Source organism: Chenopodium quinoa, unplaced genomic scaffold (genome assembly GCF_001683475.1).
Source record: "Chenopodium quinoa cultivar QQ74 unplaced genomic scaffold, ASM168347v1, whole genome shotgun sequence".
Taxonomy (NCBI): Eukaryota; Viridiplantae; Streptophyta; class Magnoliopsida; order Caryophyllales; family Amaranthaceae; genus Chenopodium; species Chenopodium quinoa.
In genome coordinates this window covers 1,653,013-1,673,149 of record NW_018743906.1, presented here as the reverse complement: position 1 = coordinate 1,673,149, position 20,137 = coordinate 1,653,013, and the positions used below count along the sequence as shown (strand labels likewise).

The 20,137-nt window shown below is 32.6% G+C and overlaps 1 protein-coding gene and 1 long non-coding RNA gene across 2 annotated transcripts; both read right to left on the bottom strand.

Moving 5' to 3' along the window:
* Window positions 1-678: 678 nt before the first annotated feature.
* Window positions 679-2,178, bottom strand: LOC110686953. The gene is made up of 2 exons (XR_002504373.1): window positions 1,619-2,178; window positions 679-885 (listed from the first exon to the last, which is right to left on the bottom strand). It is a non-coding gene; the product is annotated as an uncharacterized LOC110686953 (long non-coding RNA).
* A 4,129-nt stretch (window positions 2,179-6,307) lies between these two features.
* On the bottom strand, window positions 6,308-9,880 carry LOC110687001. Its single transcript, XM_021863637.1, has 4 exons — window positions 9,690-9,880; window positions 8,972-9,535; window positions 8,357-8,927; window positions 6,308-6,550 (listed from the first exon to the last, which is right to left on the bottom strand). Exons 1-4 carry the CDS (start codon window positions 9,878-9,880, stop codon window positions 6,308-6,310), a joined length of 1,569 nt encoding a protein of 522 aa, XP_021719329.1.
* Window positions 9,881-20,137: the final 10,257 nt, after the last annotated feature.

Genomic DNA, 20,137 nt, shown 5'->3' with positions numbered 1-20,137 from the left:
GTTTTAAAATATATCATTGATACAAACTTAGGTAAGAATTGATTTGATCACTATAAGAAAATAACCTTTACGTAACGATTATTTTAACCTTTAGTATCGATTGTAATTGCAACAAAAAGCTTTCCCAATGAATGGTCATTCGATACAATATCCCCCGTTGCCTTAATAATCGATTCGAAAAACTACATCCAATCGTGGTGATTATTGTAGCGATTATAATCGTTACAAATGTTAGTTGAACTCATTTTCTTCAAAAAAAAAAAATCATACATTTGATCTGTACAAGATTCGAACATGAAATCTCAAACTCTTATACTTCCTCCGCTTTTATTTTATTGCACCATTAGGACTTTTACACTATTCACTTAACCTTCTTTGACCATCATTTGTGATTTATCGGTTCAAACCCAATCTAAGGCACCGGTTTGAACCTCTGCCTATGTGGGGGGTGCCAAATACCCCCCTTTTTAGCGAACCGGTGTCATATACCCAATTAGGCACCGGTTAACCGGTGCCAAAAATGAACCAAAATATTTATTTCATTGGTTTTGGCACTGGTTAACCGGTGCCAAAACTGCCCAATTTTTTTTTTTTTTTTTTTTTGCCTTTTTTCACTTAAAAATTAAATCAACTAAAATAAATTAGAACATCAAAATATAAATTAGAACAAGCGCAGAAGACAATGAAATATAACAATATATTAAACTGTTATTGTACAATACAAAAAAAAAATAAAAAAAATACAATGAATTATAATCATACAATAAAATTCAACGTTAAATTGATATTGAAAAATACAAATAAAAAAAATACAAATAAAAAATTACAACATCAAAAACAATATTCCAAAATCAAAGTCTTGAATCCTTGTGCATCAATTAACACCTGCATCAATTAAAACCCAGAAATCAATAAAACTCACAAAAAAAATGCAAAAAAAAAAAAAAAACCCAGAAAACTCATGCATCATGTACGAACTCAAAAATCAAAATAATTAAATAAATAAATAACCAAAAAAAACCCAAAAAAATCGAAACACAATTAACCACAAAATTTTTGAATGTGTTTTAAATCCCAAAATTTTCGAAGATCAATTAACCCCAAAATTTTGAAAAGCAATTAAACCCCAAGATTTTCGAAGATCAATTAACCCCAAAAATTTCGAAATCAATTATTCCCAAAATTTTTGAAATCAATTAAACTCAGAACCCAGAAAAATCAATTAAACGCAAAATTTTCGAAATCAATTAAACTCAGAACCTAGTAAAATCAATTTCGAAAATCAATTAAAAGCAAAAAAAATTCAAAATCAATTTCGAAATCAATTAAACTCAGAACTCAGAAAAATCAATTAAAATTATTCCCAAAATTTTCGAAATCAATTAAACTCATAACCCAGAAAAGTCAATTAAAATTATTCACAAAATTTTCGAAATCAATTAAACTCAGAACCCAGAAAAATCAATTTCGAAAATCAATTAAACGCAAAAAAAAAATTCAAAATCATCCCAGAAAATTCAAAAATCAATTAAACCCATCAATTTCGAACAATATTACAACAATCAAACCAAAAAAACCAAGGCATTTACCAAAAATAATCAAACCCAGAAACCCTTACCTCGAATATTAAACCCAGAAACATGCAGGTGGCGGCGGTGGTTAGTAAACCCTTACCTCGAATAATAAACCCAGAAACATGTAGGTGGCAGCGGTGGTTAGTAGCGGTGGTGGGCAGAAGACAGAAGGGAGAAGAAAGGTCGGAGAAGAAGGGGGAAAGAAGAGGAGAGCGAGATCGGACAGAGAAGGAGGACAATAGAAAAGATATCTGAGGTTTCGTTGTGGTCGGAGAGATCGAGAAGGAAGGATGACAGAGAAGAGAGGAGAGAGAAGGAGGAGAGAGAAGAGAGAGGCAGCTAATAATAAGAGAGAATGAAGCTGAGTTCTCATTTAGGGTTAGGAATATAAAGGACAGCTAAGGATAAAGCTTGACCGGTTTTTTTTTTTTTTTAAATCTAACAAGGGCACCGGTTCAAATCGGTGTCTTTTTTATTTTTGGCACCGGTTTAGATCAAACCGGTGCCTTTTCTCATGTTGTAAATTCCCGCCCATTTCTAGACCGGTTTTGGCCACCGGTTTGGCCTGAACCAGTGCCATATGGGGGCTGCCTATTGCTATTTTTCTACTAGTGCAAATTTTTATAATTTTTACAAAAGTATAATTGAAGATATTAATAGTTAAAGTAATGCATTGACAAGCGTGAAATCCCTCATGGTGCAATAAAAAAAGATCGGAGGAAGTATTAAATGTTTCACCACTAAACTATGACATATTTTATGTATTCTTTGTCAAACAATATTGATATATCTAGTGTAGAAAAGGCTTCTTGTATCGATTTTTGGGATTTAGTGGCGATTGTAAATGATACGATTTCTCACAATTTTATAAATGTGCAAAAATAGTGTGGATATGCATTATTATGTTTTTCATATCGATTTTATATGGGAAAACCATGGTGATTGTAAAATGATACGATTTCCTTAATTATTTCACAAACATACTTGTATATTGTAGCGAATGTATAATCGCTACAAAATAATCGCTACGAAAAGATAATTTTCTTGTAGTGGATTTTGTGACGATTTAAATTATGTAGTAGGCATGTCACGCCTAATATATATATATATATATATATATATATATTCCCGAGTTTTAAGAGAGGCACGTATGATTTAATTTTTTTAGTGTGCCATGTAGGATAATAAGTTTTTAGTGGTGACCAATTAAATACGAGATTATTAATTTCTTTTAGAATTAATTATTTTAAATGACACGTAAGCAAAATTGGGGAATGAGATTTCTCAGTTTAAATTAATTAAATATAAAATATTATCTTTTAATATCGGAAATTTTATCTAAATATATAACAAATTTTAACACATAAATATAAATATAAAAAAAATTATTAATGTGCCATGTAGGATTATAAATTTAAGTAGTAGCCAATTAAAAAACAAGATCATTAAAATCTTTTATAATTTAATAATTCAAATGCCACGTAAGCAAAATTGACAAATGAGATTTTAAATTATAATTAAATGATTCACATGCCACGTAAGCAAAATTGTTGAATGTTATTTTTAAATTTAAATTAATTAAATATAAAATATTATCTTTTGATATTAGGAATTTTATCTTAATATATAACCAATTTTAGCACATTAATTAAAAAAAAATTGTTTTAAAAAATTCAAACAAACCGTGCATTGCGTGCACGAGCTTCATCTAGTACTCCCTCTGTTTTTAAATACTTGCTCCACTTTCCTTTTTCGGTCGTTTTTAAATACTTGCTCCATTTCTTTATTCGGAAAGTTTTTACAATATTTATTCATTTCTCTCACCTAGTGGACCCAACAAATATCATATTTTATTAATTTCATGTTCTCTCTCCTCCAATTTCTCCACTACTTTTGCTTTTTACAATTTTTCATTCTTCCACCAACCCCACTACCTCCATATTTTATTACTCTCCAATTTTTCCTAAATGTCCGCGCGTGGAGAAATGGAGCAAGTATTTAAAAACGGACGGAGTAATAGATAGTATTGGTAAAAATGTTTGATTTAAAAAATTATAAAACAACAGCAAAGTAAGCTTAAAATATTAGAAATTTATGAAAATGCCAAAAATAAGAGTTAACACAACAAATGGGCCCTCAATTGTTGATTTTTTCACCGTTTGACTACTAAATTTTTTTTTTCACCGTTTAGGTACTCTTACCCTATTTCCAGCCAAAAAAATTGAGTACCATTGGTTAAAATTTGAGTACATTGGGTTAACTTGTGGGGCCCACCAAAAAAAAGTATGACTTTCTTTCTTCTTTCTCCTCTGTTCATATTCTTTTCCTTTTCTAAAAAATTGTCACGAGGTTTGGTGAGGAAAAGGGTTTGGATTGTAGCCATATTTGGGGAAAAAAAGCAAGAATCACAGCCATTTTGTGAGGTATGTAGGATTATTCAGTAATCTACTTGTTTTTTACTTCTTTATTTTGATTATTTGTGGTGTTTGAATAGTGTAGTTTCGCAAGTTAGGGTTTATAGTTTATGGGTTGAGAACGACAGTGCAATGGTGATTTGTTGTTGTTTTTCGACTAATTTGTGCTTATGATGTAGTATATCGCTGCTATGTATGATTGATTTTGTTGAATTGTGGCCAATTGTTGTTGAAATTGCTCTAGGGTTTAATGTTTTTGTGCGTCGCAAAACAGGGGAAATTTTGCTCGAAAATTTTATGGGCGAATGTTGCAAATTTGGTTGTTTTTGTTGTCAATTTGAAGTCGCTAACTTTAGATTATGGTCAGTTTAATTTGTTTAGACAAAAATGTTCTTAGGGAGGTTCTTGAACACAGAAGGGAGAAGGATATATGTTCTTGAGAAAGCTGGACTGATTTTTTGGATTTTTTGTATGATTTTTTGTATGAATTTTTTTTTTTTTTTTTTTGGAAAATCTTGCCTGGAATTTTTCTTTATTGATATGGTTTTTTTTTTGGGTGAAGAAGGTTATTTTTATGGCTTTTTTTTTGCTACTGTAAACTCAAATTAATAACCACTAACGACTATAGATTTAATCAGTCATCAGAGTTTGACTGTGAGTTAGAAAGTTGAAGCGGGAAATATTCTGATTTTTTCATCCTCTTCCCCATGAATTGTATATATATTGATATGTATTGAAAGGATATTCTGAAATTCTTATTCAGTTTTTTTATTTTTATTTTTTTTATTGGGAAATCTTGCTCTCAATTTTGCATTACTGATATTATTTATTTTTCCTTCTGTTTGGAAGGATATTTTTACGGGGTTTTTTTTTTATTTTTCCTGTTGTAAACTAATTTTAAAAGCCTCCTATGGCTATTTTTTGAAAACAGATTAGTTTAATTTATGCATTTTATTTTTATCAAATTTAATTACCTATAGTTAACGGTGAGTTAAAGGTGAGTTAGTTGGTCGGATTTTGGGTTAGAGTACCCAAAGAGTGAAAAAAATAAATTGAGTACCCAAAGAGTTAAAAAAAGTAAGAATTGAGGGCCTGATTGTGATATTAACTCTAAAAATAAATTATATAAAAAAATTGTTCTAGTAGACACGAGCCAAAAGTTTCATATCTTTTTTTTTTTTTGCTGACGACACTCTTCTTTTTACTAGAGCCAATCGAGAGGAATGCTCTAAGATAGTTGATATACTCAACGTATACGAAGCAGCTTTCGGGCAGAAAAATTGTTCTAAGCCTGTTAGCTAGGCCTAAATTCAAAATTTTGGGCTAGTGTGAACATTTCTTGACCCGTTACCTGCAGTAACTTGATCGAAACGACCTACGAGCCGACCCGATTAACAGTTTTACATAATCTAATAAAATCATATTAGATTGTAAAGTATTTTATTTCAATCGATAATGATATATTATACATGAGTGTTCTACGTTGTGAACTATTTCCTTGCTTAAAAAAAATATGGTATAAAAATAAATTTATATGATAAATTATTTAAATGTTGTATACATGACGCGACATTTAGTAAAAAGTTGAAACATCATGTGTCGTTGTCTCGTGATTTGGATAAACTTATATTTTATTTTGTACTCCCTCCGTTTTTAAATACTTGCTCCATTTCTCTTGGACACGCATGCTGATGCTAATCTTTGATCATTAATATCTTTAATTATCAATAAGTGTAAATTCTGACAATTGAAAATTAATAATCTGTTCATTGAGATGATTCCAACAAGTATCCACAAGACTATTTTTTCTCATGTATAAATCACAAACATGAATAGTGCAAAAAATAGAAAAAATGGAGCAAGTATTTAAAAACGGAGGGAGTATCTGTTAAATATAGCTATTTTATCGAAAATAAAAATCTAAACTAAAAATTTTATCCTATAAATCTATTGAAATTTATTGAAAATAAAACTCGACACTAAATTTTTTTTTTATCCTACAAAATCTATCCTATTTTTGTCCTATTAAAAAATACAACTTTTTTATTCATAAAAAATATATCTAAAAAAAATCCTATGTGCCATACTAATGTTTAATTGTTGCTTACCTTGCACGAAACTTGACAAAAAGTTGGAACACCAAGTGTCACTGTCTCGTAACCTGGTTAAAATTTTAGCTTTATATATTAGTTATTATTTGTTTTGTGTCCGGGCGATCACGAATTGTTGCTAAAATATTAGGATAAATTTTTTGACTTTTGATAATGCAGGATATTTAGACATGACATCCTATCGCTTATTCATAGAACAAAATTATTGTTATTGAATCATAGTAAGATAATCAACTAATACATACGGGGCACTAGGAGCATGGTTTACCCAACATTGTTCAAGACCAACCAACACTATTCTAGCAAGATGGTGAGCTACGACATTGCCATCCCGCTTTACATGAGACCATAAAAGAGAATGAAAACTAGAACTAGATAAAACGGTCTCCTCTAAGATATTGTCCACTGGTGACATATTGAAGGAGTTCTTCTTGAGTTTGGAAACCATAATCTGAGAATCAGAATCTAAAATCACTTTGTCAAAACCGAAACCTCGTGCTTTCTTTACACCAAGGAGGGCTGCCTTGCACTCAGCCACAAGGGGGCCTTAATACGCCTAATAAATGCAAACAGAACATGACCCAAGCTGTCACGAGCCACCACCCGGCCCCAAACCAATCCACCCTTCATCTTTAGTAGAGGCATCTACATTGATTTTAACAACATTAGGGGGCAGGGCTGCTAAATCTTCCTGGTGCATTCTTGTTGGAGACTAATCCCACCATAAATCTTCTCATTATATACGTTAAAATTAGCAACAAGTTTAATGTGACGTTGGAGGAGGATGTCATCATACTCATGGTAATTCTCGAAGATTAATTTGTTGCGTCTGTTCCAAAGGAACCACACCAAAAATAAGCAGCGTTGAACGATGTCCCGCTCCAGCTTCTCCACCCACAGTAGCAAGAGCTCGCCAAAAGAATTAGCCTCCCAAACATCCAAAGCAGCAGAGCAGCTTGTTTTATCCCAGAAGACGCGAGTACTTGGGCAGGTAATAAGGGCATGAATGAAAGATTTATTCTCATAGCCACACATGGACATCTAGGGACGTTGATCAAGTGTCTATGCAGAAGAATGTTTCGGGTAGGATGGGAATTAATGCAAAATCTCTGAAGAAAATGTCTTACTTTTGGAGTTACCTCGGCCTTCCAGATTTCTACCCAGAATTTTTCAAAATTCTCAAGAAAACAAGACTTACCTAGAAGACATGCAGTCTTCACCTCATAGCAACCGTCTTTCAACTAGGCCCAGGTAGGCGTATCCATGGGCAGCCTATCGCTCAATGGAGTGGCTAAAATCAGTTGCTTATTCCTCTGATTAAAAATGTTATCCACCTTCCATATCCTAACTTTTATTATCTTCAGAGATCAAGTCTGCAACAAAATTACACTCATCATACTTTTTCTCGCTTGTGAAAAACCGTCTCTCATCATAAATGAGCCACGATTCATCCCACACCTTGATTTTCCTGCCATTCTCAACTCTCCACAGCAAGCCCCTCAAGCACAAGAGCCTTCGATCCCCAAATACTTTGCCAAGAGTAGTTTGAACAAGGCCCCAAAGCAGCTTCAAAAACGGAGGTGTTAGGGTAGTACTTTTCCTTGAAAACTCGGCTTAGAAGGGAATTTTCATTGCACGCAAGTCTCCAAATTTGTTTTCCCAGCAAAGCATCATTGAAGACTCCTAAATCCCGGAAACCCAAAGCTCTAAGCCATTTCGGTTGACATAGGAAATCCCAACTTCTCCAATGAATTTTATTCTCCTTCATATTCGAACCCCACCAAAACCGAGCCATCATGGAGTGTATTTCTTGTACCAAAGTTGAGGGAAATTTATAAACCCCCATAAGATAAGTCGAGATTGCTTGGATGACGGATTTCAATAACACCTCCTTGCCCGCTCTTGAATTTTCTTCCTACTTGAATTTTCTTCCTAATTCTCTCCTTCACAAAAGAAAACACGGCTTTTTTTCCATCTCCCCACTACAGTTGGCAGACCAAGATATTTCACATGATTATCAACCATTTCCATACCAAAGACCGAGCTCAAAGAGACCCTTAAGTGAAAGGGAACACCTTTACTAAAAGAGACTTCCGACTTTTCTAAATTGATCTTTTGCCCGGAAGTTTCTTCATATTTGTTGAGAATATCAACAATGATTGAACATTCCTGTCGGGTTGCTCTAGTAAATAAGAGACTATCATCTGCAAAAAAAAAAAAAAAACAAACGAGTAATCTCGGGGCCATTCCTGCTTGCCTTCACACCATGAATTTGTTTTTTCTCCGAAGCCAACTGTATCATCCTAGATAGGACATCAACAACTAAGATAAAGAGGTAATGTGAAATAGGATCACCTTGCCGAAGCCCCCTCGAAGGAGTAAGAGTTGTCATGGGTTCATCGTTTATGATGAAGGAGTATTCGACCGTGGAAACAAAGGCCATGATGGTATCAACCCAAGCTCCGGCAAAGCCTAGTTTTGTAAGAAGCCTCCGAAGGAAATCCCACTCAACCCGGTCAAAAGCTTTGCTCATGTATAAATTCATAGCCGCATAACCTCTTCTACCTTTTGCACGCTTCTTCATAGTATGGAAAAGCTCAAGAGCAATAAGGGCATTATCGGTGATCAAGCGCTTTGGAACAAAGGCACTCTGGTTTTCAGTCACAATATTTTGGAGGAGAGGTTTAAGCCTATTAGCCATAGACTTAGAAGCCAACTTGTAGAGAACAATGCATAACACAATAGGGCATAATTGAGTAATGCTTATGGGATTTTTCACTTTCAGAGTAAGAGCAACATTTGTCCTGTTTATCACACTAGGAGAGATTCTACCAGAAATAATATTATTCACAAAAAATAGTCACATCATCACAGAGTTATATGAATTTCATCTTTGGAAAAATTGCGACACAAAGAAAGGTTCATACCTTCGGTGATCAGATTTGGTACACAAGCAAGTACCTCATTCATCATATTGTCTTCAATATCTCCTGCTGCAAAAAGTGAGCTATAGAAATTCATAATAATCTGTTCAACCTCTTTCTCCCCCATTCTCCATACTCCCTGTGCATCCTCAAGCTCCTTGATATAATTTTTGCTCTTATGTTGTGAATCTTTGTGGTGAAAGTAGCTTGTGTTGCGGTCACCATCCTTAATTTCCGAGACTCTAGAGCGAAGGTACCAATACGCTTCATTTTTCTCATGGAGGTCATCTAGGAGGGCTTCAAGTCGAGAACATTTGGAAAAATTCAAAGTGCCGCCATGACTAATCTGAGCTGCTTTAAGAGAGTCCTCTTCCTCTGCAATTTTCGGGCCAAGATTGTCAAGAGAGTCCTTACTCCAAGCCGTGAGCTTTGTTCCACCATCTCCAGTTTGTGAGGCATAATTAGATGTCGAGAGTCCCCCCACGCCTCCCTCACCACATCCTCCATTCCCTCTTTAAGTAACCATCCAGTTTTGAATCTAAAAGATTTCTTTTTGGGCTTCTTTTTCGTTTTCTGAGCTGCTGAAGTATCAAGAAGAATGGCTACATGGTCCGAACCAAATTTGTCAGGTGCTTGACACTTGCATTGCTAAACCATGATGTCTACCCTATACACGCAACAAATCGGTCTAATCTCTCTTGGACAATCAAATTTTCAGAATTTCCACGCTCCCAAGTAACCCAAGACCCATCATGGCCTAAGTCTTTAAGAGTACACATATCAAGAACTCGTCTAAACTCATCCATAACTTGTTGCTCTCTAACAATACCTCTTGATTTTTCTTGTGAACAGAGCATTTCATTAAATTGCCTCTAAAAACGACTGGATAAGGAGAGTCGAGGTAGAGTGCCCGAATCAGAGCCCAAGTATTCCCTTTAAGTGCTTTATCCGCCCACCCATAAATTCCCACAAACCTCCATTTCCTTCCCCCTACCTCCTTAATATCTCCACATATGTGATGATTCGAATAAGACACAACTTCAAAGTCCACTCCTTCTCTCCAAAAAATGCATAAACCTCCCGACTTCCCTACACTATCTACACCAACAACCATAGAAAAATTAAATCTCAATTTCAAACCTTCTGACCTCTTGTGATCAATCATCGCTTCTGACAGAAAAATAATATTTGGGCATAATTTTCTACTCCAGTGACGGAGTGCTCGAATTGTTCAAGGTCTGCCAGCTCCTCGACCGTTTCAACACAAAAGTTTCATTGCTGTTCGAGGGGCTGGTCAAAACCAACACCTTCTAATTGATTTATCCTATCTCCGACAAAGGATTCTCAGACTATTTTCTGTTTCTTTTTAGGCTCCACATATACATCTCGTTCGCTTTCCTCCAAAACAGCATAAAAAATTTTCTTTTGAGCAACTCCTGATGGGGGTAAGGCAGCATTGGAATTCATCACATTCTCGCTCATATTCTTCTTTGCAATTCTGACTTTCCTCTTCCCTATATTCACTTGTGGAGGATGTTCTAGAATTAAATCATGTTCCATCTCCACGACCCCCTCCTCCTGCCTCACAATCTGCTTAAGCAAATTTTTGCACTTGTCCAAGTCTACATTCGGTGCTAAAAGATTCGGTTCCCCAGCTTTCCCCTGCTGCTCTTTCTCTGCCACACTCATTATTTGGAGAACAGTTCTCGAATTTGTTTCATCAACCACAGGGACTAGAGCATCTTCCCTTGATCATGGCAAAACTGCTTGACCTTTTTCTCGGATTGGGGTTGAGAAATGAAGTCTGCGTGCAGCCTCAAGAGGGCCAAGTTTAATAGCAGCATCATCATAGTAACCATGAGCTCTTCCCTTCCTAGGGTGCTTTAACTCCACTTTTAGTTTCCTCTCCTTCTCAACTTCAAAATCCGAATGACGTGTTGTCCTCCTAGGAGAAGCTCTAAGCCATGGACCATATGGGAAGACTATGTCTCTACAATCATCCCTCGATTCTTCTTTGAACGAGCAGCTACTTTAAGTATGGTCTAATCTTTCGCAAAAGAAACAGAACTCCATAATTCGCTCATACTTGATGGTAATCAACTTAGAAGATGATTTCCATTGGTCAGGAACAAACCCCTTCGCAAGGGTTTTTCTATGTCTAGCAGAGCTTTCACACGCATGAATTCCCCTCACCCTAGCAGGTCTGACTCATCGAACTCGATAAAACCTCCAAGAAAGTCACCAATTTCACGCATGAATTCCCCCCACCCTAGCGGGTATGACTCATTGAACTTAAATTATTGTTATTGAATTTAAATTATTTTTTACTGAAATGAAAGATATTTTACCAAATCAAAATTATTTTTACTAATTCTATATTTTTTTTAACTAAATTAAATATATTATTAATTGGTCTCATTTTAAAGAACTTTTTGAAATGAATTTTATGATAGAAATAAAACCGAGTTATAGGATATTTATTAAAAATTATGATTTATTTTGTATATATGAAATATTAGAAGCATAGTGATAATAAAACTATATACAACATTAATCTATATATATACTAAAACAGAGGACACTCGAAGCTCCACTCTAACTATACTTTGACACGTATCGAGCTATTGCTAAAAAAATTTCCGCTTCGTTTTTCACTCCTAAATATAGAAACTAAATCAAAGTTTATATGTTATAAAATAATATAAATATTTTATACACATTTACCTATTACCATAATGTACCTACTTCCTTCTTATGATAATGCGTGTTAAATCAGGATATAATCTTTGATTATACTTCCTTATAATATTATACATCTAAATATTTTTATTACCTTCTTAATATTTGATCTTAACATTTTTTTTTTGAATAGCAATATTTGATCTTAAGCAAGATTCATGATCTTAAGCCGTGAAAATTCTTAATTGCACTACGAGCATGTATTTTTTTTTAACAATGGGTCATGGGTTTGCACTTCATCATTATTGATGATGTAATTTTAAAATATATACACAGTATAAGAATTTTTAAAATAGTGCAATTCATTTTTCTTAAACCATGAAAATTTTATTAGATATGTTAGAAATGATGAGATAATTGATAGTGTATAATTTTGTGACCACATTGTGGCCTGGGATAGCGAGAAAGTGTTATTATGTTGATTAAACCTAAAGTACACAGTTTAAAGGTAATCATAAAGTTTCATAAGATGCTACAAAATCAGTTAGGCCACATTAAAAAAAAATTGATCGGGGGTGTAGGGAATATTTCAAGCATCCCACACATGAGCCTCACTGTGATCATACACTTAAGCATGGTGGCGTCCAAAGGAAAGGAAGCTAGAGTAAAAGAGTTGCCAACAAGTTTTAGAAACTTGTAAATCGTTCACAGGGTGAAGGTTACACCCCTTCACGATCCATGAGATCGCTAACTCCATAGTGGTCTGAAACCATGATTGGATATTCGAGGATGAAGGTACAAATCCAACCTAAAAGAGATTGAACATGCTCTAATAATAGGCCTCTACTTTATTCTTCTCATATTCATGTGCGCTTTCTGACTAACATGCAATCATTAGGTTAACCCAAAATCTTTTAATCTATGTTGGTTGAATTTTAATGCACAAACAAATCAATTATTGGCGATCACTTGAATTATAAACATATTAACCTAAACAAAATTATTAATTATCTTATTAACCATGATTACAAGTACAAATTCCCTTTAAACATGCATAAAAGGCGTGATCAAGCAATAACAATAAATAATACATATCAAGCAACATAATAATAAAATAATCTCAATAAAGCATAATAATATTAGCAAGATCCTAGGCATGATATTAACAAGATTAATAACAAATACTAGCATGTCACTAAACATTAAAAAATCAAAGCTTTATCCCTAACATGGTACTAACATGATATTAAAAAGGATAGGTTGCCACCTAAACATGATACTAGCAACACATGATATTAGAAATTTTAGTTAATACCCTAAACATGATACTAGGAAGCAATAAAAACATCTTAAGATGATACTAGGAATTAAAATAATCAAAGCATGATTTCTTTATCAAAAGATCAATAAAGTAATTAAATTACTTACTTAGATGCCTCATATCTTTTTCTAATAACAAAATACACACGTTAGTAACTTCAAGGAAAATATTAAATCAAATAATTAAATTAAATAATTGAAAGGGAGATTTGGGGCCAAACCCTCAGAAATTATCAACCTTTCACGTTTAGGGTGAAGGCAATTTCGAACTTGGCTAGGTGTGTCTAGAACTAATGTATATGGAATTTTGTATTAGGGAAAGGTTTAGAAAAAGAATAGAGAGGGAATAAGCTTCTAGCTTTAGAGAGAGAAAATAGAGAGAGATGATGATTGTGAATGAATAAAAAAAATGGAGATACGACCCCTATTTATAGAAAATAGGTCGAAAACCGGTCAAAACCAAATCAAGTCCCATTCGGAATAAAATACCTCTTGTCGTGAACGACGGGAGTTAGCGTCAGACGACAAGCACCAGTGCCAGGCGACAGGCTTGTTGTCTTGCGCTGAGTCAGAAATAAAACGCACTTTCCACGCGGAATCCTCTTCTTATATGATTAAGCAGCAAATTCCGCGTTTATCAAATTAAAATTGGGTTTATGGTAAAATACTTATTTTATTCCAAGTAAAACTCTTTAAAATATAATTATCAATCCTAATTCCATTAGAATTTAGAAGGACCTTCTAGATTATTCTAGAAGATTAAAATCAATCCTAATAAATTTAGGAATAAAAATTAATAATAGGCCCTATTCTAGATCATTAGACTGCATATAAAATTCATTTCAAGCTCAATTTAGTATCTTGACCATAACTTCCTCATTATTTTTCGGAATTGGGCTTGTAATATATCGTTGGAAAGCTCTTTTCAAGCCCAATCCAACTACACTATTATTGGATCCTTATCATGAACCTAACTAAATTGGATTGGCTATTTTCATAAATAGTGTATAAAAAGAAATATTTTCAAAAACAGAAAGAGAGATATTTTGATAAAAACAACCACATCACTAGACTTTTCACACTTTCACTTCGTTCGATAATCAAATGACGTGAAAGGTATTCATAACTTGGTTTGGTTTTGGTGAGACACATTTGGGTGTTTGCAGGGGGTTATTCCCTTGGCCAGGGGTTACTTGGTCAGTCAGAGGTAACTTGATTAGGGGTTACTTGGTCAGTCTCGATAGATCAGGGGTTACTCATCGGTTAGTCATGGATTACTCAGTCAGGGGTTACTCATTGGTTAGTTATGGATTACTCAGTCAAGGGTTACTCGGTCGTGGTCAAGGGTTACTTGTATCATTGAGTGTTAGCTGTTCACTTACAAAAGTTGCTGGTAACATATAATATATATAAATGAGCATGAGTCATCCGAATATAAAAAGGTAAAATATGTAAAGGCCATAAATCTTTTTATATCTCCAATTTTTTTTTTTGTAATCCTACATTTAATTAAAATTCTGATACACAATACCATGATAAAATGGGTATATATATCTGTGAATTTGCACGGGTACTAACATGATAAAAACCATAACTAACAGTAAGCTAATTTTAGTTTCAAATTTCAGCATATATAATACATCAACTTTTAAAATCATGCAATTTGCACGGGTACTATACTAGTAACACCTTTTTGTCATCTTCGTGGTGCGACACTAGGCAAAAAATTGGAATATCAAGTGTCGTTATTTCGTGGCCTGGCTGGGAGACCTGATTTATGTATTAGTGATATAATACGATATGATATGATATGATTTAGGTAGTAAATATTTTTTTTTAACACAAAACGAAGGAAATATAATACTGTTATTTAAGGCTTAAAAACATTCAGTACAACAAAAGCATTGCTCTTCAAATCATTCGGAAAGGGAACCCAAAATAAAATACGGGTAGTAAATATCAATAGCAGTTAATACTTAATAGTTATACCTTGTATGATTTATGAACAATAAAAATATTAAATATGGCAATGTAGCAACCACTATGATATGACCTGTCCCAACGGTTTAAGCTCATGTCAAAAATAGTACTCCCTCCAAAATTTGGGGTCGAAACTCCCGCACCGTGATAAAAAATACATATTTTAAATAAAAAGAGGTATTGAATTTTTTTATTTTTTTATTTTTTTATTAAGTTCTAAAATGTTCAATCCATTTGCTTTTTTTTTAGTCCTAAAATGTTCAATCCATTTGCTTTTTTTAGTCCTAAAAACCATTACTATCACATTTTTATCAAAATTCCCCATGTAAATTTTGCATTTCTCATATACTTTTACTCTTTCTGTTTTGTATGAATTGGAACATTTTCTTTTTACACCCGTTTCATCTTTCATATTAATTACAACATTTTTATATTTGAAAAGAACCCACCATTATTTTATAATTTCTCTCTCCCATTAATCCTATTTTTACAAATATTTTATTATTTATCTTTCTTAGAGCAACTCCAACAGTGTAAAATTAGGACTAGCTTGCAATTTATGAAACTAATAAATAATTAGCTTAACCATTGGAATTGCATTACCAAATTAGCTAGGTAAAGCTATTTGCTTAGCTAAGCTAATTAGCTTAGCAAATTGTGGGAATTAAAAAAAATTAATTAAATAAAAAAATTATTGAAAATTTGCTTAACCATTGTGGGATTAATTAGCTACAAGGTAGATTAGCTTTGCAATCCTAGGTGGCATGGCAAGTTAATTTCACAATTAGCTTACCATTGGAGTTGCTCTTACCAACCGCACTTACACTACTTTTATTTTATTTTATTATTATTTCTATTTCCTACTTACAATAATCTTAAATATACTAAAATAACAACCGCTGACATCATCACTTATTAAAATTATACACATGTCAAGCTGTTGTTAAAATTTTCCCCGCCTAAATCAATTGCTGACATCATTTTTTTTACCTTAAATTATTACAATATTTTTTGTGAAGACAATTATTATTATTATTATTATTATTATTATTATTATTATTATTATTATCTGACTTCAAAATATAATTACTATCGGTTAAATAGTACACATAATACATAATTTGCTTAAGTTTATATTGTTCTTCAAAATTAATAAGATCTAAATATCATTACAAATGGCAAGTAATAATTATGTTTTTATAATTTATTTCATATTAGAGACATATATATTTATTTCAATATATTTTTTTACGTCGTGCTTCAAAATTAATAAGATCTAAATATCATTGCGCACGGGACTTATATAGTTTATATTATAAAAAATCCTATAAATTTTCTTAAATTTTGTGAACACCATGGATGGAGCATTACTTTATCTCTATATTTTTTTGCATATCCCGTGTAAATTTACCTTTTTAATGTATTTTTATTATTCTTATTTAAGTTTCTTAATTCCCATTAAATTTTACCAAAATTATATAAACTATATTAAGAGATGGAGGGAGTATTCTTTCTTTTTCTTTTTCTTTTTTTTTTTTTTGGATCATCCATGAATTTTAAGAGGTTATGATAGATTTATATTATGAGGTGATGGCTCTTATGATTTGTCAGTTTTAGCAATAAAGTGATGTGTCAATTGGTTCAGCTTCTTTTTTTTAAAAAAAAAAATTGAAGTTTCTTCATTTTTCATGGTGAGATACTTTGGCCTTGTTTGGTTGATAACATAAAATAAGAGAAGTGGAAATTCATGGGATTTGATAAATTGAGGAGTTGTTTGGTTGACACAAAAAAACTAACATAGGGGAAGTGGAACTTTATAGGAATTTCAACTTCCCACAAAACAAGGGAAGTAAATTACATATCCCTTCCTAGGTCAATTAAAATTCATGGAATTTCTTAATTCTTATATTATTAACCAAACAAATTTAGGAAATTTCTAAGAGTTTCATGAGAGAAATAATTTCCCATAAAATACAATTTTCTATGAAAAATTAATTCTCATGTCAACCAAACAAGGCCTATATATTATTCAACAATTTGTTATAAATTTGATGTTATTCCACCCAAAAATAAGACAATTTTGTACAGGACGACAATAACAAATAACCTACTACCTTGCTCAAAATGAGGAGAGAATCTTACCCACATATATATATATATATATATATATATATATATATATATATATATATATAATTATTTATTTATTTATATTATCTATGATTAATTTGGAAATTATTAAGCTCGACTTTTTAACATTTGTGCCCGCTTTCTTATTCTTATTCTCATAATCTCATGGGATAGTATCAAGTATCAACAATATGTCAATATCCGAATCATTGAAATTGAGTCCGAAAAATCAAACCAGAAATAAGGTAATTGAACCAAAATTTAGAGAAATGAACAAAACTAATCTTTTATACAGTTTATCATATCTTTCGAGTTTAATTCAAAACTTACGATAATAATTTAAGGCGACAAAGATTAATTTGGTATGCAAATTTCTTGAAAATTTATATTCCTCTGTAAGTACTGGAAATGCAAATTCCTTTATGTTAAAGGACCAAATCAACCGTCTTTTAGAAAAAAAGGATCAAATCAATCAAAAGCTTAAATTGATGGTTGAGGTCAAGGAATATGTTTTATACTCTATCACCCGTCTTCACATGAAAGGTCCTTTGGGTTTGAAATGTGGATGTAACACAAGCACTCCCATACCCGGCGCAAATTAATTCCAATTTGAAAGATGGATGGATGAGATTCAAACCCATGACCTTTATGTCACCTTGCTTTGATACCATGATAAATTTCGAGAGAATATGAAATGGGCATGGGTAACCCGAACAAGGAGGAGGAGAGTTTGGTCCACAAACTAGGCTTAAGAGCTTCCATACTAAAACCAATTGGCAATAGCAGGAGTTACTCCTCTACCTTATAAAGTGAAACCACATCTTCTCTTTCTGCAATGTGGGACACTCACAAGTGGGCTACAATGGGTTTCAACACCCCCCCTTCACTTGTGAGTATCCTTAGAATTAGAGCACACCAGAAGGTACAATATAAATCCTCTTTGGAATGAACATCCAATAGAGGCCCTTTAATCAGTGGTTTGACAAATACCCAGTTATGAACGGCCCAACAAACTTGGGCTTTGATACCATGATAAATGACCAACTCGACCAAAAGGTTAAGCTGATGGTTGAGGCACGGGAATATGTTTTATACTCTATCACTTTGAAGTTTAATGAGAAGTTCCAGTTACCAAGGTCTCTCTAGGTAATTAAATTTCCCCATTTTGTAGGAAGTGAAATGAATTTGTCAAAAAAAAAAAAACCTTAAGAATTGCAATTTCAATCCTTTTTTTTTTTTTTTTTTTTTGTCAACCAAACAACATCCAAAATAAATTACCAGGGTTTTAAATATAATGAAGAGTTTCCAAGTAAATTTAACATTACGTATTATAGCTAACTAAAATCATGTCGATGAAGAGTTTTCTAAAGTAACTAAACATTCACTACAAAAAAAATGAGAATAGACAACACTTAAGATTGCAACACTTACAGAAATGTTACTCTTAATAATCTAACGCAACAATATTTATTTGTTACCTTGAACTAAAGTAACGGAAAAAAAAGTGTTACTCTAGACTATATAAGGCAAAAGTTGCTTAAAGTGTTACCTTTTTCTTGTCTAAGACAACAAATATAATAATTGTTACATGAAAAGATAACAATAACAAAACTATTGTTTGAAAATGTAATATTAATATCTATGTTGCCATCTATAGCAACATTTATATATGTGTGTGTGTGTATATATATATATATATAGCAAGTTTGGTAGAGCCGGTGGGAAACTCAAAAGTCACAAGTTCGAGCCCTACCAACTACTAAATGTTTGGGAGTGACAACATTTAGAAACATTTTTTAATTATCTCCTTAGATGGCAACATTTTTCATTTGTTGTTTTTGTAAAAGTGTTGCCTTATGTATCATTTTACCTTGGCTTTCAAAATTGTTGCCTTTGAATAAAAATGTGTTGCCTTATGAATAGACAACGGGGGCATAAATTACGCCTCATATGTGTTGCCTTAGCTACAAGGCAACACTTTTTTATATTAGGCAATGGTTTTCCATTGTTACCTTTGCTTTATTTTGTTGTAGTGATTATTACAATTCAATTTGGTAAGAAAAAAAATGATGCACATAAGATGACACATGTCGTAATTGTGACACACTACTGACACCACATCATAAAGAAGGGTAGCACATGTCATTAATATGTTGGCTCTATATATTGTACGGAATATTCTTATTTTATCTATGGAACTCTCTCTATTCCTAAATAATTAAGATTTGAATACACAATTTGCATCATTACTATCTACAATTTTTTTGATTGAGAAAGATCACTACTACAATATTTACAATTGTATACAGTTAAAAAAAATAAAAAGCCAATGTAAATACTTCCTCCGTTAAATGTTGTGCAACTTTGGGATATTATTTGTGAGATATAAAATATTCCAAAGTTGTACATAACATTTAACAGAGGCAGTAACAAGTCAAAATTAGCATTCTTAACGTTTTCTTCATACTCGTCCTTTTCGAATGGAACGTGATGCTAGCATTCAAAATATTCCAAACTTTGGGATACTAGCATTCTTAACGTTTTCTTCATACTCGTCCTTTTCGAATGGAACGTGATGCTTCAACTACCCTCACGGGTCATGCACTAATGCTCATGCATCTCATCACTCATGTCATGGGCGTTGGGGTGAACGAATTTTATGATATCATCGATGGTTTTTTCTACCGTCGAAAAATAGATGTTTTCTTAAGCTGTGAAAATAGAGTATTACTCCCCCATCCATCCGTGTTTTAATAAGTGTTATACTTTAACCAAACACGCATGTTGAGACACATTTTTAACCATCAATTTATCTAATTATATATTAGAAAAATCATATGAAATTTTATAATATGAAAGTGTACATAATAACGAATCCAATAATGTCTTATTCAACAACATTTGTTTTTATTTATTTTTTATATATTAGTAAAATAATCAAGTCAAAGTCATTATGTGAATAATAAAAAAAAATCAAATTGTAACACTTATTAAAATACGGAGAG